The 18,826-nt window shown below is 39.3% G+C and overlaps 4 protein-coding genes across 4 annotated transcripts; 3 read left to right on the forward strand and 1 right to left on the reverse strand.

Moving 5' to 3' along the window:
- Positions 1–3,180: 3,180 nt before the first annotated feature.
- On the forward strand, positions 3,181–12,988 carry LOC135079805 (3-ketoacyl-CoA thiolase, mitochondrial-like). The gene is made up of 8 exons (XM_063974414.1): positions 3,181–3,291; positions 7,709–7,875; positions 8,352–8,486; positions 8,965–9,229; positions 10,833–11,008; positions 11,660–11,860; positions 12,261–12,415; positions 12,715–12,988. The coding sequence occupies exons 1-8, from the start codon at positions 3,270–3,272 to the stop codon at positions 12,794–12,796; spliced, it is 1,203 nt and encodes a 400-aa protein (XP_063830484.1). The 5' UTR covers positions 3,181–3,269; the 3' UTR covers positions 12,797–12,988.
- On the forward strand, positions 9,236–10,479 carry LOC135079806 (renal glandular kallikrein-like). The gene has a single exon (XM_063974415.1). It carries the CDS (start codon positions 9,643–9,645, stop codon positions 10,447–10,449), a length of 807 nt encoding a protein of 268 aa, XP_063830485.1. The 5' UTR covers positions 9,236–9,642; the 3' UTR covers positions 10,450–10,479.
- Positions 12,989–13,541: 553 nt separating the features above from the next.
- Positions 13,542–16,788, forward strand: LOC135079619 (3-ketoacyl-CoA thiolase, mitochondrial-like). Its single transcript, XM_063974246.1, has 8 exons — positions 13,542–13,685; positions 14,078–14,244; positions 14,331–14,462; positions 14,551–14,815; positions 15,165–15,340; positions 15,467–15,667; positions 16,112–16,266; positions 16,672–16,788. Exons 1-8 carry the CDS (start codon positions 13,667–13,669, stop codon positions 16,751–16,753), a joined length of 1,197 nt encoding a protein of 398 aa, XP_063830316.1. The 5' UTR covers positions 13,542–13,666; the 3' UTR covers positions 16,754–16,788.
- A 1,018-nt stretch (positions 16,789–17,806) lies between these two features.
- Positions 17,807–18,675, reverse strand: LOC135079620 (probable protein BRICK1-B). The gene is made up of 3 exons (XM_063974247.1): positions 18,469–18,675; positions 18,306–18,388; positions 17,807–18,110 (listed from the first exon to the last, which is right to left on the reverse strand). Exons 1-3 carry the CDS (start codon positions 18,587–18,589, stop codon positions 18,084–18,086), a joined length of 231 nt encoding a protein of 76 aa, XP_063830317.1. The 5' UTR covers positions 18,590–18,675; the 3' UTR covers positions 17,807–18,083.
- Positions 18,676–18,826: the final 151 nt, after the last annotated feature.

An 18,826-nucleotide genomic window follows, 5' to 3' on the forward strand; every position in this document is an offset into this window, starting at 1 on the left:
TCTGTCGTCTGCATACTACAATAATTATGAACCTTATTTATCACTAGCACAAGCAGTCGTCGGTTCGTAAAATCAAAGTTATCTTTATTCGTGTAGACTAATTAAATTAGTTACTTAAAAATCGTCAAAATGTTCTTAAGGAGCCTAGTGCTTCGAGACAAACATTTAGTAAAAGAAGCGTATCAAGAATCGCTTCATAAACTGTCAAGGAGTAACCTTGACCAAATGAATCATTCAAGTTTTTTTTTTTTTTGCTAGTATAACTTTGTTCTTATGTACAGTTTAAATGTACTTTAATGATAGATCTTATCAATTCTACAACAATATAAAAAGTGGCATCTAGCTTTATACCAGAAACGTGTCTAGCTTTGTACGAGTAATTGTAGGCGCATCTAACCGTACGAGTACTTTGTAGTCGCATCTTGATAAACTGAAGGAGCAACTAGCCAATTAACAATCCATATTTCAGTAGCTTTTGCCCGCGGCTCCACCCGCGTGAAATTTAGTTTGTCACAGATCCGTCATAAATCATAGTCTACATGTTATTCTGGGTTATAAAGATTAATACTGGAAAGTTTCATCAAAATCCGTTCAGTTGTTTTTGCGTGAATAAGTAACAAACATCCATCCAGACATCCAAACTTTCCCATTATAATATTAGTAGGATTAAGTTAAATATTGCATAAATACTAAATTTATGAAGATTTAGAGTACCTTAATTGGGGGACTTCTAATATTATGCGAACTACTAATCTAATATTATTCTAACTATAACTTAGTCTTTGAATTATCTTCATCAGGACATAGCACACTTAACTAGTCCTTAAGGTTAATAAATGCCGATACACTTAATCGGTCTGTATAGCCATCGAACTAATATATTTAAGTCTTGAAATTATCTTCGTCAGGACATAGCACACTTAACTAGTTCTTAACGAAAATAGACTACACACTAAATCGGTCAAAAGTAAAATAAAATTTTATTTTATTAAGTTAGTATCATCAGAGGATAGCCCCGTCATATACGAACATAATAATTTGAATACTAATGTGTTCCGTATTATGTCCGTTCCGCCAGAGAATAGCCCCGACCATATACGAGACGCAATACAGCACACAAGATTCGAACATGCACTTCAGTAGTTTTTAAAATATAGGTACACGCTTCATTATGTTAATATCGTCAAAGGGTAGACCCAATCATATACAAACATAATAATTTAAATACAAATGTGCTCCGTATTATGTCCGTTCCGCCGGAGAATAGCCCCGACCATATACGAGACGCAATACAGCACACAAGATTCGAGCGTAGTACATATTATACAAATACAAAATTAAATATTTTATTAAGAAACATGTTGCATTGTCATTACAAATTATGTACTTTAGATACAATACAGCACACAAGATTCGAGCGTAGTACATATTATACAAATACAAAATTAAATATTTTATTAAGAAACATGTTGCATTGTCATTACAAATTATGTACTTTAGTCGGTATTTTCAAACGGAAAAATTATCTACTTAAGTCAAATGAACGCGTCCTTTTATGTTAGTATTAACCGAGGGTAGACCCGATCAAATACGAACAAAATAATTAATTTGAATGCACGTGTGATCTGTATTATGACCGTTCCGCCGGGGAGTAGCCCCGACCATATACGGAACACAATACTACACAAATGAGTTCAAAAATACGCTTCAGACTTAGCTAGTAAAATCTATTATGATAATAATCTTTTGTACAGATGCAATTATTGTTCTTAATAAATATATGTATTTAAAAAAATGTTCTCAATAATTTAACATACCTTTGTCTGTGGGCTGAAGATGTGGATCATCCCACTTCTGATATTTATAAAGAAAAGTTGCTTGTTGATCAATTACTTATTTATTCAGGATACCAATTTATACATTTCCAACATTATAACACCTTAAAGTTACTACTTCTTGCTTTCAATGCTCCAACTGAACTGCCTGTCCGGCGGCATGCCCGCGATAAGGCAACTTCCCCTTCCATTCGTCAAAGTCAACCGGCTCGAAACGACTTATCGACAGCATGCCCCGGAAGTAGTCAAAATCAATACTTAAAAAACAATTTATTTCTAAATTACTAAACTGTATACAATAAAAATTCTAAAATAATTACATTAAATAATAAACATGAAATATGTAATTGAATATAATACAGAATAAATTCTGAAATCATTCTAATATCTGCAACAATGTCCAGGAAGTAATCAAGTAAAGTATTGAATTTTAATAATGGGTTTTTAAATTCTACCAAAATTATTACAATAACTATCTATAAGCAACTAATAATCGTATAAAATACAATATTAATTCTAAAATCATTACAGTAGTATCTCAATCTCAGAGCCTTGGTTCAATTACAATAAGTGCTCGAAAAGACAAATCCAGCAAACCCAAACTCGATAAGTTTCCACCGTTTCGTTTAGGAATTCCTATGGCCACCTCCTGACTCCATCATCAGGACCCTGGACATTATCTAGTACTAAAGTGCTCGAAACGTCAAATCCAACGAACACAAATTGGATGCGATGCCGCCGTTTCATTTAGGAGTTCCTATGGCCACCTCATGACTCCATCATCAGACCAGCTCAATGGTACCATAACATCGCATTATCATCGTACTTACATAAGTATACCAAATTTCAGCTCTATCGGTTGGAGGAAAACTGGTCTTAAATTCAGTTGCAAGAGTTGTCCCTCACATACTAACAATAGTGTTGTTAGTGATCTGGTTACAAAAACTGTTGTTTTGGGTTCAGGAAGTTCTGAAAGCCCGAACGTACTTGTCAGAACGTGTTTTTCTAGCGTTTTTCAGCGTGCTTTTGGTAAATAGTAGGTACTGGATTAACGATTAACGGACTTAGGATAATTTAACGGAAGTTAACGAGTCCGTTAACATTTTTTAAAGTTAACTTAAAAGTTAATCCGTTAATAGAAATGTTAACTTCGTTAATTAACGATTAACGGATTAACGAGTTAATGCCCAGCTATGCCCATGGATAAGTAAGAAGTCACTTTGGTCACCTAGGTTACCTTGTTCATATGTGATCAAAGGACAGCAAAGTGTCGCAGTATGAATGCGAATGCTAAATTGGCCGTCTGTTATCGTAATTTTCGTCCGTAACCAGACCTTAATAAAATACAGATAGTATCACAACAACACCGCGATCCGGTGGAGTGTGTCGTGCGCAAGTTTATCTTGTTTTTGTTGAATATTCTCGCTTTCGAAAATGTCTGTCGCTATTAAGAAAGGTTAGTGTTTTATTTGCTTAATTTTCATTAATCTCAAAAACATTATGCGACTTTTACGAAGGACGGACTATCTTGTTTTGATTCTTACTAACTTGTTGTTATTGTGTGATTTTAGTCATGTTTTACAAAAACATTGGACTTCGACCCGCAGATCTGTAGGTATTTTACAATCTTTAGGAATGTTAGCCATATTATTTTGGTGCCTTTAAAACATATGAGCTTGTATTTGTTTGTAATTCCTTTAACTAATAACCTAAAAGAAGTTGTAAGTTTACCAACATAATATTGAGGTCAATGTGCTGCTTAGCGGTTCAAGGTCCAGGCCGAAGTAGTTAGGTGACTTAACTAGTGTAATTTTTTTAAAGTTTTTGTTTTATTAGCCCTTAAATCATTAAATTGTTGTTGTCACCTTTTCAGCCTCTTAATTAAGGGTTTACAAAAGTTTCTATAATATTGTAAAGATAAGTATGTAGGTAAAATCGACGGTCCCTACGTATAATAACGTATCTGAAAACGGCCAATTTTACAGGAGAGCGGTTTGAAGGTTTAAACATGTGTAGCTCGCGTTTTATTTATCATACATTGATGAAATTTGGTATAATAGTTTAATATGAGGTATATTTTATAAAACATGAAGAATTATCAAAAAATAATCACAATAAGTGTATTATTTGTCATTTACTCACTTATACAACGGAAAGTTTCTAATTACAAATGACGTAAGTGGTACTTACTGACTTTTACGTTGGATTAATATGTTTGTTTAAGTTATTAACTGCCACATAAGTAATTGTACACGGGAACAAAGTTCAGCTACTACTGACCGTAACTCTCACTCTAGGCCCATAGTCCTGCTCGACGAGGCATAACAGAGTCCCGCCTCGTTTTCCAGATAGTGGCATATTGAAGGCACTTCAATACCTTAAGATTCTTCCTTATCTAAGGGGTCTTTTGACTGAAGAATACCTGTAGAACCGGTAAATTTTCTTTGTCAATAGTGCCGGGCGCCGGTCAGGTTTGACAGCATGGCATCGAGTCCAAAGATTCTCATGGGTCTTTTTTGAGTACGACTGGGTACTAAATGGAACCCTTTTGAAGGGCATGGACATTTCAAGGTATCATCTGTCATGTAGATAGTTTCATCATTACAAGAATATCTTCATAACTTTCAGAGCCTCCCCTCCAACAGGGAGGTGGCTTGCCTAGGCACCACAGACGGCATTATGGTCGCCCCAGGCCAGGGACCACATATATTGAAAGGCATCCCTGACACCATCACCTGACGCCCACATCACTGTCAAAGCTAAGGCCCAGATCAAATATCTAAGAGTAAGGTCCTGTTAATCACCAGTGGCGCCAAGTAGTGAGCGCAAGTACGGTGACCTTAATTGTATATAACCAGTGGCAGCTCGCACTTTTTCTAATCCCTCGCCATGCGTACGGAAGATAGCTTGCTTTTTCGTGGCTGCTTCCCTAATTTGGAGGTCCAAAAACTCTATGTCGGAAGGCTATGGAGAAAGGCCGGGAGCTCTATACTGGCACCCTCAAAAGCATGATTCTATCCCATCTAAGGCATCACCCTCGTAGGGAAGGGTAACGCTGCCCATCTTCTAAGACCTTAACAGGCCCAGAAAGTCTACAGGGCTACATCGTCGGCCTTAACGCAGCGTGAATAACGAGGTGAAAGCTCTGCCTTAGGAGAACAGAAAGGCCATTTGACGTGAGACTCGTTAGACTGTGCTGTAGTCTAGTAGATGATAAACCACCTCGCCGTGGCTAAGTTGGGCCACCGAACCTTATTCGCACTCGTGCTGAAGTTTAAGGTTGCTCGAGCGATCGCACCATGACTGGGCACGGATCCTTCAAGCCCTACCTGTATTGCGGTAGCTAGGAGCATACGACACACCATATTCTTGCGGGATAGCATAGTTAATGCTATTTGGACGGTAACAAAACCTGGGTGGTAATGAATCACCTCTATCTGAGAAGACAAGGTACCGCAAGAAATTGCGGTACGATAGCGCGACTACGAACCAAGTGCGGGTGCATTTGAATTCGCTCCAGGGAAGGTGACAGTATGATTGCCTCCTATCTTCCTTCCTCGGTAATGGCCAACGTAATAGGGGCGTGAGGCCGCATGGAAGGCATTGCATAGATCCATCCACCACCACCACCATCGTCTGCTGACGGTACACATAGTACGGGAAATCTGTGTACTTCCAGTTGCTCTCGTCCCAACTGTCGCCGTGTAGGCGGGAGAGGTCTTTGTCCGGAATCTCAAAGTTAAGGTATTTTTAGTGGGTATACCTCATCCTTCTGGCGGGTATGTATGCAATATCATGTAAGCATTATCATGTAATAGTATCTTCTAAATGCAGTTAATTGAAAAATGTTACCTGCTTTATTTATTTCTGAATGCCTTATTATGCATAATAAATAAATAAAATAAATTTTAAGATTTTTTTTTACTTGTATCTTGTATTATAAAGTAGCATAGGAGAAGAACTTGGTTGGTTTGAGTCTAATAAATGATCCTAGATACTTCAGTGGTGTTGTATATCATATTTTATATTGTTTTGTCTTCACTTTTATCTCCACCAGATATTGCTAAAATACAATTTCTCAGCGTAAAACACCGTTACTGGCACTAACTTATAGACATAAAACAAACTTTTCCAAAGTAAAACATTTGTAGTGGCAGTTACGGCTAGAAGATACTTTAATTTTCCGACGTAAAAATAGGTAAGTGCCACCTACTTATAATAGTAACTTTAATTTTCCCTAGTAAAACAACTCAACTACCTTATGCTTACAGTTATTTGATTAATTTGCCGTTGGTATAATGTTGATTGAAATAAATTAAGTCAGAAACCATAATAATACCTATTTCTTTCATAAATTACGTATCAATTTACTCGATCTGCACGAATGAAAATGGCAGTTGCGGGGCTGGGCGCGCGGAGTAAGGCGTGCGGTCCAACGTAAAATTTCGTAACTCCCACTAATGCAATTTTACTGCGAAAATCGTTCTAATTTTGTAGTTGCGGGATTTGTTTTTTGACATTTTAAGGTTCAATTTGAATAAAAACTGTATGTTTTTTTAACTGAGCCGTAACTGTTGGGTGCTCTGAAGGTTTTGCAATCAAAAACGGCAAATCACGGAACTGGTAGATACTGAACTGTACGTAGGGACCGTCGAAATATTGTAGCGAGCTAGGCAGTTCCGAATGAATTTTTATGATCAAATACTGTGGGATTTTTTGCCATTCTTCAACTAAAGCAGTTTTCAGGTCTTCTATCGATCCTGGAGCTGGTAGTAGTATATAGTAAACGTAAAGTAAACTAGGGGACTCGCGGGGTTAACTTTTAGTATCACTCATTGTTCTAGCTTTGAGTTAAACCATTTTGTAATAATAAGATCAAAGATTATGACAATTAAGTAGGTATTATTATACCAATAAGTTAGATTAACATTTTATGTAGGCTTAACTTCCCCTTGAGTTTAAATTCGTGATGGCTATCGGTTGATACGCTGATAATCTTACAGATTACAGAAATCCATGTAACAAATCAACTAGGCGTTTTTGTTGCGCGGTTATCTTCCCAAAACTATAATAAACCGCTATAAATTAATATACCTACCTTACTTAACACCTACATAGTTACTCAGCTTTCATGATGGATGAAAAAGTAGTACCTTAGTAGGCTAAGTAGGTAATTTAATTCTCAGATATATCAATACTCCCACCAAAACATAAGACAAACCCGATCAAGCTAACGCACCTCGCTGGAATGCGACTTCCCTCCCACTTACCCGCACCCTCTCCGCGTTAGCTCCGTTCGTACCAGAGGGTCCCGTGACGTCACGGCCGCCAGGAGCGCCGTTAACTCAACCGATTTGTAAGCCCCTTATTTTCCAACTACCGGCCGCCCGCGACTTCGTACGCGTGGATCCCGTTTTACCCCCTTCATCTATCTTACGCGGTTTAGATTTTTTCATACAAATGTTTTTTCCCGCTAACTCCCGTTCCCGTGGGAATTTTGCAATATCCTGTTGTAACTAAGCTTTAAGTTTACTAAGGTACCTGCATGCCAAATTTCAAGCGTCTAACTGAAGCGGTTTAGATTTTTCATACAAATGTTTTTTCCCGCTAGTTCCCGTTCCCGTGGGAATTCTTAAGTATCCTATAACCTGCCCAGGAGTAAGAAGAATAATTGTACCAAGTTTCGTTAAAATCCGTCGAGTAGTTTTTGTTTCTATAAGGAACATACAGACAGACAGACAGACAAAAATTTTACTGATTGCATTTTTGGCATCAGTATCGATCACTAATCACCCCCTGATAGTCATTTTGAAAATATATTTCATGTACAGAATTGACCTCTCTACAGATTTATTATAAGTATAGATTTCCAGGCGTGTTCATCGTAGCAGCCAAACGCACTCCATTCGGCCGGCTGGGCGGCGCGTTCAAAGACATCCATCCGGCAGACCTGGTGGCTGTAGCGGCCAAGGACGCCATCAAGGCTTCTGGCGTTGCGCCGAGCGCAATCGACTCTGTTAACATAGGCCAGGTCAATTCGGTGAGTGTTTTCTTCTTGTTACCGGTATTAGGCGATTTTGACTAATGGAGCGCTTTTAGTGGCAGTCAAGCTCCTGGAAACACAGGAGTTGCAGTAGATCCTGGAAACACAGGAGTTGCAGCGGTGGGAAGCCTCGTTAATAGAGCGTTTGCTAGCATCTATTTTCTATGTCCACAACAACAACAATCGATTGGCGATAATGAGCTCTGTATTAGGCATCTTGAAAGCTGGGTAGGGGCGCCACAATAAAACTGTGCAGTCATAGATCCGTGGCTGGCAGGTCTAACTCATCGGATAGCGGTTGCTCTAGATAACAAAACTACTCTATTCTTCTGGCACGTTAGGATATGGGTCTACTACTAAGTAATCAACTTCTTGTGCCAGATCATTTTGTCTGAAGCCACAGTGGCCGTTACACATTGGACACCAACCCTACTGAAAACTCTAGCTATGCTTATTATTGTTGTTACTTCCAGATCAGTGGAAGTTCAGATGGAGGCTTGTCACCTCGGCACGCGGCCCTCAAGTCAGGCGTTCCTCAGGAGACGCCGGCTCTCGGAGTCAACCGCCTCTGCGGTTCCGGATTCCAGGCCATCGTCAATAGTGCTCAGGTATTCTCTCAGGCTATACAGGGTGTTAGGTAAATGGGTATATGAGCCGACATTAGCCCATGTTAACATGGTCATATAAATGGTATGGTGAAGTCAGAAAATTGATATCTTCATTTTGACCTTGACCATGTTAACATGGGCTAATGTCGGCTCATATACCCATTTACCTAACACCCTGTATATATTTTAGCCCAGACCTGGTCATACACAAAATAAGAAGTTCAAATTCTAAAATTATCGACCAGCTCCCCTATACAAGTAGCAAAACGAGACAGTTGTAATTTCGAAGGCAGAAGGCTTCGCTAAGTCGATATTTTTGTATGGATTTTCATCGAGGGATTTGACTTCGAGCGATCAAAAAGTGCCACTTGTCTAGGGCACCAAATTTTGTGAGTTGTAACTTGTATTGCTCATTCGCAGTTCTGGAAGTTAAGTGGATATTCAGATACAGAAGATGTACCATAACTCAAATTTCCAGGACATCATAACAGGCGCAGCGCAAGTGTCTCTCGCTGGAGGCACTGAGAACATGTCGGCTATGCCGTTTGTAGTCCGCAACACCCGTTTTGGGTCGGCGCTGGGAACACCACTGCACTTCGAAGACACCCTCACCGGCGGGTCTCTGGACACGTACTGCAACTTCACCATGCCACAGACGGCGGAGAACTTGGCAGAGAAATACCAGCTGAAGCGAAGCGAAGTCGATGAATTCGCGCTCGAGTCCCAGAGGAGGTGGAAAGCTGGTAAGTATTTTTGCTTTGTTGTTATAAGCTACTAATATAATATGTACTATCTACTTAACTGTTCAATGACGCTTTTATGGCAGATTAGGTCTGCCTTTCACGGAAGACCGCTTTGCAAAGCGGGCCTAAACAATACGATCGGAGATATCGCAACTTAGCGATTTGTTGTCGTTGAAGTTTTTTTACGCAGGTGTTTCCCCACACGCACTTCAGCTAGGCACAGTCATAAACCTACTTTATTTTATTTTGTGTAATAAAAGTAAAAATTGGAAACACCGACGTAATTTTTTCGCAGTGTTTTATTATTTTGCTCAAGCTGATTGATAAAAAATACTACTTTTATCGCTAAAACATTTATTAAAACAGAAAATACTGTAGTCTTTTATATTGAAAATCAAATTAAGTGCCTAGGAATGCAGACGATAAGTATCGATGTTTTGCTTCTGCTCGTGAGCTTCGTCGGTGGACGACACTGGCAGACACCGCGCGTGCGGGACGGGCAAGACGATGTCCTCAACGAATTCCCCTACGTGGTCAGTCTACAGTCAGCATACTTTGGACGCGACGACGAAAACCCGGAACAATACATATCTACGTTGTTGCGAGGATGCACGGGAACCCTCATAGGTCCCAACTGGGTCCTCACCGCAGCACACTGCCTTGACCCATATCTGTCCTTCGTACGGTTCGGCAACATGACTATCCCACCGAGTGCCACGTCTCTAAGGAAAATCTTGAAGATGATATCCCATCCAAGTTTCAAGCAAGTTGAGAATTTTCCAGATTATTCCTGTCAAAATGATATTGCTTTGATATTGATCGAGAGTTTGCATATGCCGTCGGTGGGGATATTATCGGCAGTGGACTACAAAACGTTGGTTGGTCGCAAAGTGAGATACGCTGGCTTTGGTGCTACAGTTTCTTCTTCGGATTATGATAATCGGTTGGATGATGAGTTTAGGCCGTTGCAGTTAGGTGAAGGGGTGGTGGTTTCGTGTGGCCACAATTTGCTGGAGTGGAGGCCAGCTGTGTGCGTGGCGCCCAAATGTTCGAACGCGCGGCACGACACGATGCCTGGCGACTCCGGTGGCCCATTGTTTCACGACGGAAAGATTGTGGCCGTAGTCAGTGGAGGGGAAAGTGAACCAGAAGGCATCTATACTCCGGTCAGCCCTTATTTAACTTGGATTAAATCAGTTATGACAGAAAATAGATCTTAACTCGCTAAATAAATCTAAATTGCAGCTACATTTCTCTCGTTTTATTGTTTAACTTACCTATCAATTAATTTCTATTTGAGTCGGGACATAGTTACAAAACAACTCTTGAGTTGGAATTTACAACATTGAGAATTCAGTTTCCTTTGATATTACCCATTCGTAAATGTTAAGGTAATAAAAAAATTATGGCTCATACATTTCACGACTAAAATAACCACTACGGCACAAAATGTCTCTAGAACCAATCAGCTTTTGCTGTCTTCCTACTTGGTACCGATGTTACGCATTTGTTTTGTTACTTTGTAATTTTTTAGCCATCATAGTAATTTCCGAAATCTTCACCATGCTTGTTTCAATCATTTTACTTCTCTGAAATATTCCAGCGTACGACGCAGGCGCTTTCAAGGAGGAAACCGCCCCCATAACGGTGAAGGTGAAGAGACAAGAGGTGGTGGTGGACAAGGACGAACACCCTCGGCCCGAGACCACCATCGAGGGGCTGTGCAAGCTGCCTGTTCTGTTCAGGAAAGGAGGAGTGGTTACCGCTGGCAATTCTTCTGTGAGTTTCTTTTCTCCTGTGTTTATTTAGAAAACTTCCATAATTTTTTTATGCATAACAAGGCAGGTATTTGGCCACAATCGCACCTGGTGTTAAGTGGGATGCAGTCTAGGATTTGCTTCTTCTTCGTTGTTTCTGCAGCTACTGCGTACTGCTTTGTTTGTTTTTCTTTCAGGCTAAATGATGTTGGACAAGGCCTCCTCTAAGGGTTTCCACAACGACCAGTCTTGTCTATATCCAGGTGGTTCCCGTGACGTTCATGAGATCAAGTGCTTAGTACTCAGATTTACATTATGGTATAGAGATCGTTTCATCCACGAAGAATTCTTTCGCTAATGTTTTTAAGTCCGGTTGCCGAGCACGTAGAATTTCGTCCAATGACCTCAAGCTACCCATCCTTATCGCTCGCGCGTAATTATATTGCTGTCGCAGCTGTGTGACGGGCGGCCGCAGCGAGTGTGCGAGCGCGACAGTAGTGTTATCGGTACACGCTAAATTATCCATGAGTGCACACGCACACTACAATACAAAACGCAAACTCCTCGCGCCCCGCGCTCCCTCGACCTAAAATAGGTGACGGCAAAAAACGATCTATACCTAGCACACATTTTTCTTGCACAATTCCCGACGTCAATTCAAGCATTCTTCCAGGGAATAAACGACGGAGCTGGAGCGTTAATCCTGGCAGGCGAGGAGGCACTGACGAAGAACAACTTAAAGCCACTAGCTCGTCTGCTGGGCTGGTCGTACGTAGGCGTGGACCCAAGCATCATGGGCATCGGGCCCGTGCCTGCTATCCAGAACCTGCTCAAGGTCACCAACTTCACGCTGAATGACATTGACTTGATTGAGGTGAGAAGGCACACAGGAGTCTTGGTAAACTATTGAGATTACCATTTCATCGTATCTGTTCAAAACTGGTCAGCAGAGCAGTCTCCCTAGATTAAAGTTTAGAAGATAAGTTACTTGTATGTTGATTATTTGTTTTTGATGTTCTCACTTTGCTATTGCAACAAATGGTTGTTTTATCTACGCTCCTCTCTCTTATATAAATAAAACGGTTGAGCTATATTACTTGGTACATAAGTAGGTTTTTTCTTCCCCATTTACATTTTAGGAGGTAAAGTATTTGATACACTACAAACTTAAATTACTATGTATTTTCTAGTCCGTGCAGACTGATTTAACTTTTAGGATTTGTTGCCATTGTCACCAAACACTGAAATTACTTTAATGAATTTTTATTATCCAGATAAACGAGGCCTTCGCGGCCCAGACACTGGCGTGCGTCAAGGAGCTCAACTTGGACCAGAGCAAGCTGAACGTCAACGGAGGAGCCATCGCCATGGGGCACCCGGTCGGCGCGTCGGGCGCTAGAATCATCGCCCACTTGACCCATGAGCTGAGGTAAATTGATGCCTTATGGCATTTTGCCAGTTCAATGTCTATAGGTTGTCACGCTGGACAGCTTTATGCACTTACCGCTCGTAGGGCAAAAAAGAATGAGACATGTTTAGGCTCCTTAAGAGCATTTGACGATTTGCAAGTACTAATTTAATTAAGATAATTTTGATTTTGGTTTTAACTAAAACAAAAATATTTTTTAAAAACGTTTTTAAATTGGTAAGATTTTTCATCTAGAGTACCTAAACCTTAAGGAATGTTTGATGGGTAAAAACTTATACATACCTTGTTTTTTTTAATAGACGGCGTGGCTTGAAGCGAGCGATCGGTTCAGCGTGTATCGGCGGCGGACAGGGCATCGCTCTCCTTGTGGAGTCTGTCTAAAGATACGAATCATGGAGCTGTTGCAGACATAAAGTACCTACCTATTATTCTAAGTCAATAATTTCGTTCTTGAGCCACGGGAACACGTAAAAGCAGATTAAATATTAAGAAAATGTTGTTATTTTGTATTATTGTTGACTGATTGTTATTGTAAAAATATGTATAAAAGTAAAGATTTATTTTTATAACTAAGTAGTTACCGACACATACGTTTTATTTATTCCTGATTCTGTCATATTAATAAAAAACCGACTGTAGGAGGCTACTACTCCCAAACTCCCAACCATACCCTACCATAATGGGACAGAGAAATGGATCTAATGCAATTAAAGGAAAAGCTCTATAGTTTTCTTTAAACATTAAGTCTTATAAAAGCATTCGATATCGTAGTTGTAACTAAACTTCTGCTAAAATGTAATCAAATTATCCCTGTTACCTGTGGTGTACGGCAGGGCAGCACACTTGATCTTACCCTTTTCCTATCAAATGAAGTATGTTAATACTTGGTCTGTGTAGAGGCATGCTTTTTATAGAAGCTCTTTATTAACATACAATCGATCAAATATTAACTTTTAAGGTAACAAATACAATTCCTGTCGTCCACACAAATATTTCTCAAGTAGATAGACTGATATAGTTAGTTAGACATTGAATAGCGCTATTTCACGCATTATGTAAATAATAAGGTAGGTATTTCGTAAACATCAGTTATCGCAATATCAACACAATGATAAGTCAAAGCGGCATTGCGATGATGTAACAACCATTAGTAACAACTCAGCATTTAGAGATAGCCGAAACGGCAGCTGCGCGTTTGTTTTTCATTTTAAACAAAATAAGAGCGCGCTGACGTCATCGAGGACTTTCAACATGGCGCTAACCACAAAAGGTCAGTAATACTTTTATGGGTTTATTTAATTTCTTATCTTCATTTTTAAGTTTATTAACCTGTTATAAGCCGTATTAAATTTTACCTACTCACTTATCTATTGTAAAGTTATTAATTTAAGTACCTAATACTTAACCTGCTTAAGGTTATACGCTCTTCTCTTGTTTGTTTTGGTCAGAGATTTGTCATTAGATAAGTAGGAGGTACAAAATTTTTTATAAGTAATTAGTTTATACTGTCTAACTGAACAATTTATTAAAAACTGTGGCGATATGATTTTTCTAAACAATAAATTAATAATTATTAATCTTGCTTCAGAAAGGAATATCTGAATAGCATTCAGAATGACCTACTTTGATATTGTAATCATCATACCTATGTCTATGTTTCAGGAATATTTGTGATCGGCGCGAAAAGGACCCCGTTTTGCAGTTTTGGCGGGCCCCTCAGAGATACTCCGGCCGGGTTGGCTTTTGCGGCCACGGCGAAAGATGCCATTCAAATGTCCAAGCTGGATTCCACTTTGATCGATAATACAGTTATAGGAAATGCCCATTACGTAAGTAATAACATATACCAATATTTGATCAGATTGCAACCTGTAAGATCCGGCTCGAAGGACCATTTATGACAACTTGTTTTCAGCTAAGTCAATGTGACGGCGGGAAGACTGCGAGGTATTGCAGCCTATATTCAGGTGTACCGATAGACCGACCAGCTTTGGCAGTCAACAAAGCCTGCGGATCGGGGCTCCAGGCTGTCATTACTGGTGCACAGGTAGGTACCCGTACCCACTAAGATTTAGTTTACATACATAGTAAATTACATAATACAAATAAATACATAATAATATTATTATTTTCAGGATATCCTAACAGGCATGGCGCGCGTGTCACTCACAGGAGGCACAGAAATCATGTCGGCACTTCCTTTTCTAGTGAAGAACGTTCGTTTTGGCTCGAGCCTCGGCAGCAATTACACTTTCGAAGACCACATTCAGAAGCAGTTCCTCGACTCGTACAGTGGGCTGACGCTGCAGAGGATGGCCGAGGACTTGGCGAAGAAGTATGGCATCAAGAGACAGGAGGTCGACGAGTTCGCTTTTAACAGCCACATGAAATGGAAGGCAGGTGATACAACCCTTGACGATTCCTCTTACCTACTTAATGGTATTTAAGTATTATTGAAAGAAAATATATCTAAAGCCTGGTCCGTGAGCACGTAGAATCCCGTCCAATGACCCCAAGCTACCCATCCCTCTCGCTCGCGCGTAATTATGTTGCTGTCGCGACTGTGCGACGGGCGCCCGCAGTGAGTGTGCGAGCGCGACAGCAACATAATTACGCGCGAGCGATAGGGATGGGTAGCTTAGGGTCATTGGACGGGATTCTACGTGCTCACGGACCAGGCTTTACCAAACTTACGTAACTATGATCGATTTTTGAGTTAGATAAAAATAAGAACTCATAATTTTTCCAGCTCAAGAATCCAAGCTCTTTGATAGCGAGTTGACTAGCATAAACGTAACTTTGAAGAAGAAGGAGGTCGTGGTTGATAAAGATGAACTGCCTCAACAGAAAATAAGTTTAGAAGGACTGTCTCTGCTGCCCACCATTATTGACAACGCTTCTGTTATCACTACGGGGAATTCTAGCGTAAGTTGTTCTGAATGACTCCTAATCAGGACAATAGTAGTTCTTAGTCTTAGGACTCTTCAGATCAGACCAATATCCCTATTCTCTTTTCTAAGAAAAAAACTGTTAAGAGTTTAAACATTCTAGGGTCCAGCTGACGGCGCAGCAGCAGTTCTCATAGCAGACGAGGGTACTGTGAAACAGAAACAGCTCAAACCCCTCGCTAGAGTGACCGGCTGGGCTTGCCTAGGGTCTGATCCCTTGGAGCCGGGATTGGGAGCCGTACCAGCTGTGGAGAGACTGTTAGCAGTGGCTGGACTCACTGTGAATAATATTGACTTGTTCGAGGTTGGTATGAATGGTTTTGAAAAACAAAGTTTCGCTCATGTGGATCATCTAATTATGACTATTTATCATACATGCATGATGCTTCACGCGCAAATCTACCATTGTAATAAATATATGCATGCCCATTTTTCAGTGGATGTTAAGTGAGTGCTTTTATTGAGGGCTGGATCCTCGCCTGTGTTGCTTAAACGGGACTATTCCCACCGCTGCAACTCCTGTGTAGCCAGGATCTACAGCTTGACCGCCACAAAAAAACCCAACCAATGAAGGTCAAGTTTGTCAGGTCAACTGTGATGCTTCAGATGCTTGCATGTTTTATGCGATTTATTAAGCCTCCTTCTTTCGTGAGCTTTGTAACGACGGAGGTAATCAGTATGTTTTCTAAGAAGATGTATGGTACATCTTCAGACATCTAAAAAATGTTTTGATCACTTTTTTTTTCAGATAAACGAGACTTTCGCCTCGCAAGTGCTGGCCAGTGCCATGGTGCTGAACATAGACCCCGCGAAGATCAACGTTAGCGGTGGCGCCGTAGCTTTAGGCAACCCAGTGGGAGCCACTGCGGCGAGGATGGTCGTACATCTAGTGCACGAGTTGAGGTGAACAGCTTTTGCTATAGATATTGTAAACAAAGTAATATTTTGAACATGTCAGGAATCTATAGCAACATGGTTTCAGGATTAATTATGGCTAGCTGAGAAACCATGATATAAGGTGGCATGAACATGTAAAGTTTTAAATAAACAACTTGAAAAAATCGAACTGCCTAAGGCGGGAATCGAACCCACGACTTTTTGCTTGTTAAGCAACTGCTCTTTCAACTGTGCTACTAAGACACTGGATAAACCCATCGAATTTTTTTCAAGTGTAATACGCTGTTACATTTTATTTCATCAATGTGTTTGCATTTATTTTATGTAAGTAGTTGTAATGAGTGCAATTATGCAAGTTTAAACAATCTTCAAATAATTGTCATTACAAGTATGGATTAATATGACTTTCAGGAGGCGCAACTTAAAGAGAGGAATCGTTGCATCAAGTTGTGGTGGTGGACAAGGCATTGCAGTGCTCTTTGAAGCATTATGATCTCAATAAATAATATAATAATCTCAGTATTATTTGAAAAACAATCCGAAAAGTGTGGGTAAACACATTACCAAAGAATTGAGAATGTTACTAGGTATGCAAAATCACTTGAAACCTATGTTACAGTTAAGCTTTTACATTTACAAATACATTAGTTTTTATTTCATTCAAAAATACCCAGTAGTTATGATTTTATAGGCATTCAAAGTTCGCTTAAATATTGAGTCCCGCCGACGGTCACGTGACCCCGTGTGACGTACATTCACAGCGTCCGCTCACTAGAAAACGGATATAAACATACTTAAATAATTTTTTTTTTGTAAATACAAACTTATTATACATATTAACACCCAGACCCATCACAGAAATTAAAATTAAACCAAACCCAAACTTGATGCGATTGTGTCGTTTTATTGCGAATTACCTTCCAGCTCCATCATTAGACCCCGATTACTATATAGAATTAAAATACTCATCAATACAAAACGAACGAGCCCAAACTCGATGCATTTAAGTCGTTTTATTATAGAGTTCCTATGGCCACCTTCCAGCTCCATCATCAGATCAGCTCCATGTCATCATAATATTGCATGGTCATCCAAATCACATGTGTTTGCGAAATTTCAGCTTAATCGGTTGCCTGGAAGTGGGTCTTAATTCAGTTTGCAAGATTCTTCCCATACAAATATGAGCCAGTCGTTGTAATATGACGTCACGCGCATAAAATGGCGGGCCGGCCGCCGCCGGCACTTTTAAAATTCAATATCTTGGAAACTAATTGACGTATCGAAATAATTCTTTCACGTGTATTTTTTATTTTTAACAGAGAATACAGAAAGCTAAAAAACAAAATTAGTGAACATTCTTCATTGTAACTTATCAAACTACCTCAGTCCACTGGTTACTTCAATAGAGTTATCTTTTGGACAAAATTGCTTATGAATTTCTTTGATCTTGGTTGAAAAGAATAAACATATGCTCAAGTTTAATTGTTGAGTGTAGCAATATTATTGTATAACTAATATCTAATAAATCATTCATAAAAAACAAGTATTGTTTGTAGAATTTATTGTTACTTAAATAATATTATAATTACACTAATATAAATGCCTTACAATAAAGTATAATGGATTTCATAATTCAGGACAAATGAAGCAATGCATTAGCTTTTGGCAATAACTTGTGCATTTTGAAGGACTTTTTGCTTGATCTTTCACAAGGCCCAACATACAGCCTTACATACATTTATTACATAGACATCACAATCATAATCTATCATATAATTTGTAAAGGAATAAAAAAATCTATGATGGTCAAATTCTGTTACCCCTTATGTGAGGGTTTCCCCTTTGGTGACCTGAAATGAAGCCAAAAAAAATTAATTGAATTTATTTGAACAGAATCATATTTCTATAACTTTTTTTTATGGAATGCAGAACGTAGCAGTACAGTCTTATGTTAAAAAGAATACAGTGATAGGACTGTTTAAGTTAGGTATATTATGCTCATTTATGATAAGAACAAAAATGAAGTGTTCAAAATTGTAACTTACGCATGCCTCCAAGTAATCAATTTTCCTCTCCAGTGATGTTAATTTCTCGTTTAAAGTGGCGAGACGTGATCGGCAAGACATATCTAGAACAGTTAAATAGATTATGAATCCACTTAGGCCGAAATTTTCACTGGAAATCCTGTTACTCACAACTTTCACTCACCGAAAGAATTTAAGAAGTCGGTGATCTTTTTGATGCTTCCTGTGATTACTTCAATGTACTCTCTATTTGCCCAGTCCTGCTGGATCTGCTTTTGAATAGTTTCTCGAGGTGGAGTCGACATTTTAAAGGTAAATAGAATCGAAAAACGATGAACAAACAACAAATTAAATGAAATCAATCAATTTGTCAGCAGCTGACTTTTTTGTCAAAAAGTGACAACAATGACATAACAGATTAGAAACAACACCTTCACCAAAAATGCTTTTGATCACAGATATGGATAAAGTCGTGTTTAAAGCCGTAGCATTAAATTTTGACGTAAATTGTCAACATGGCTAATGTCAATGTCAAATAAACA

This window comes from Ostrinia nubilalis, chromosome 17 (genome assembly GCF_963855985.1).
Source record: "Ostrinia nubilalis chromosome 17, ilOstNubi1.1, whole genome shotgun sequence".
NCBI lineage: Eukaryota > Metazoa > Arthropoda > Insecta > Lepidoptera > Crambidae > Ostrinia > Ostrinia nubilalis.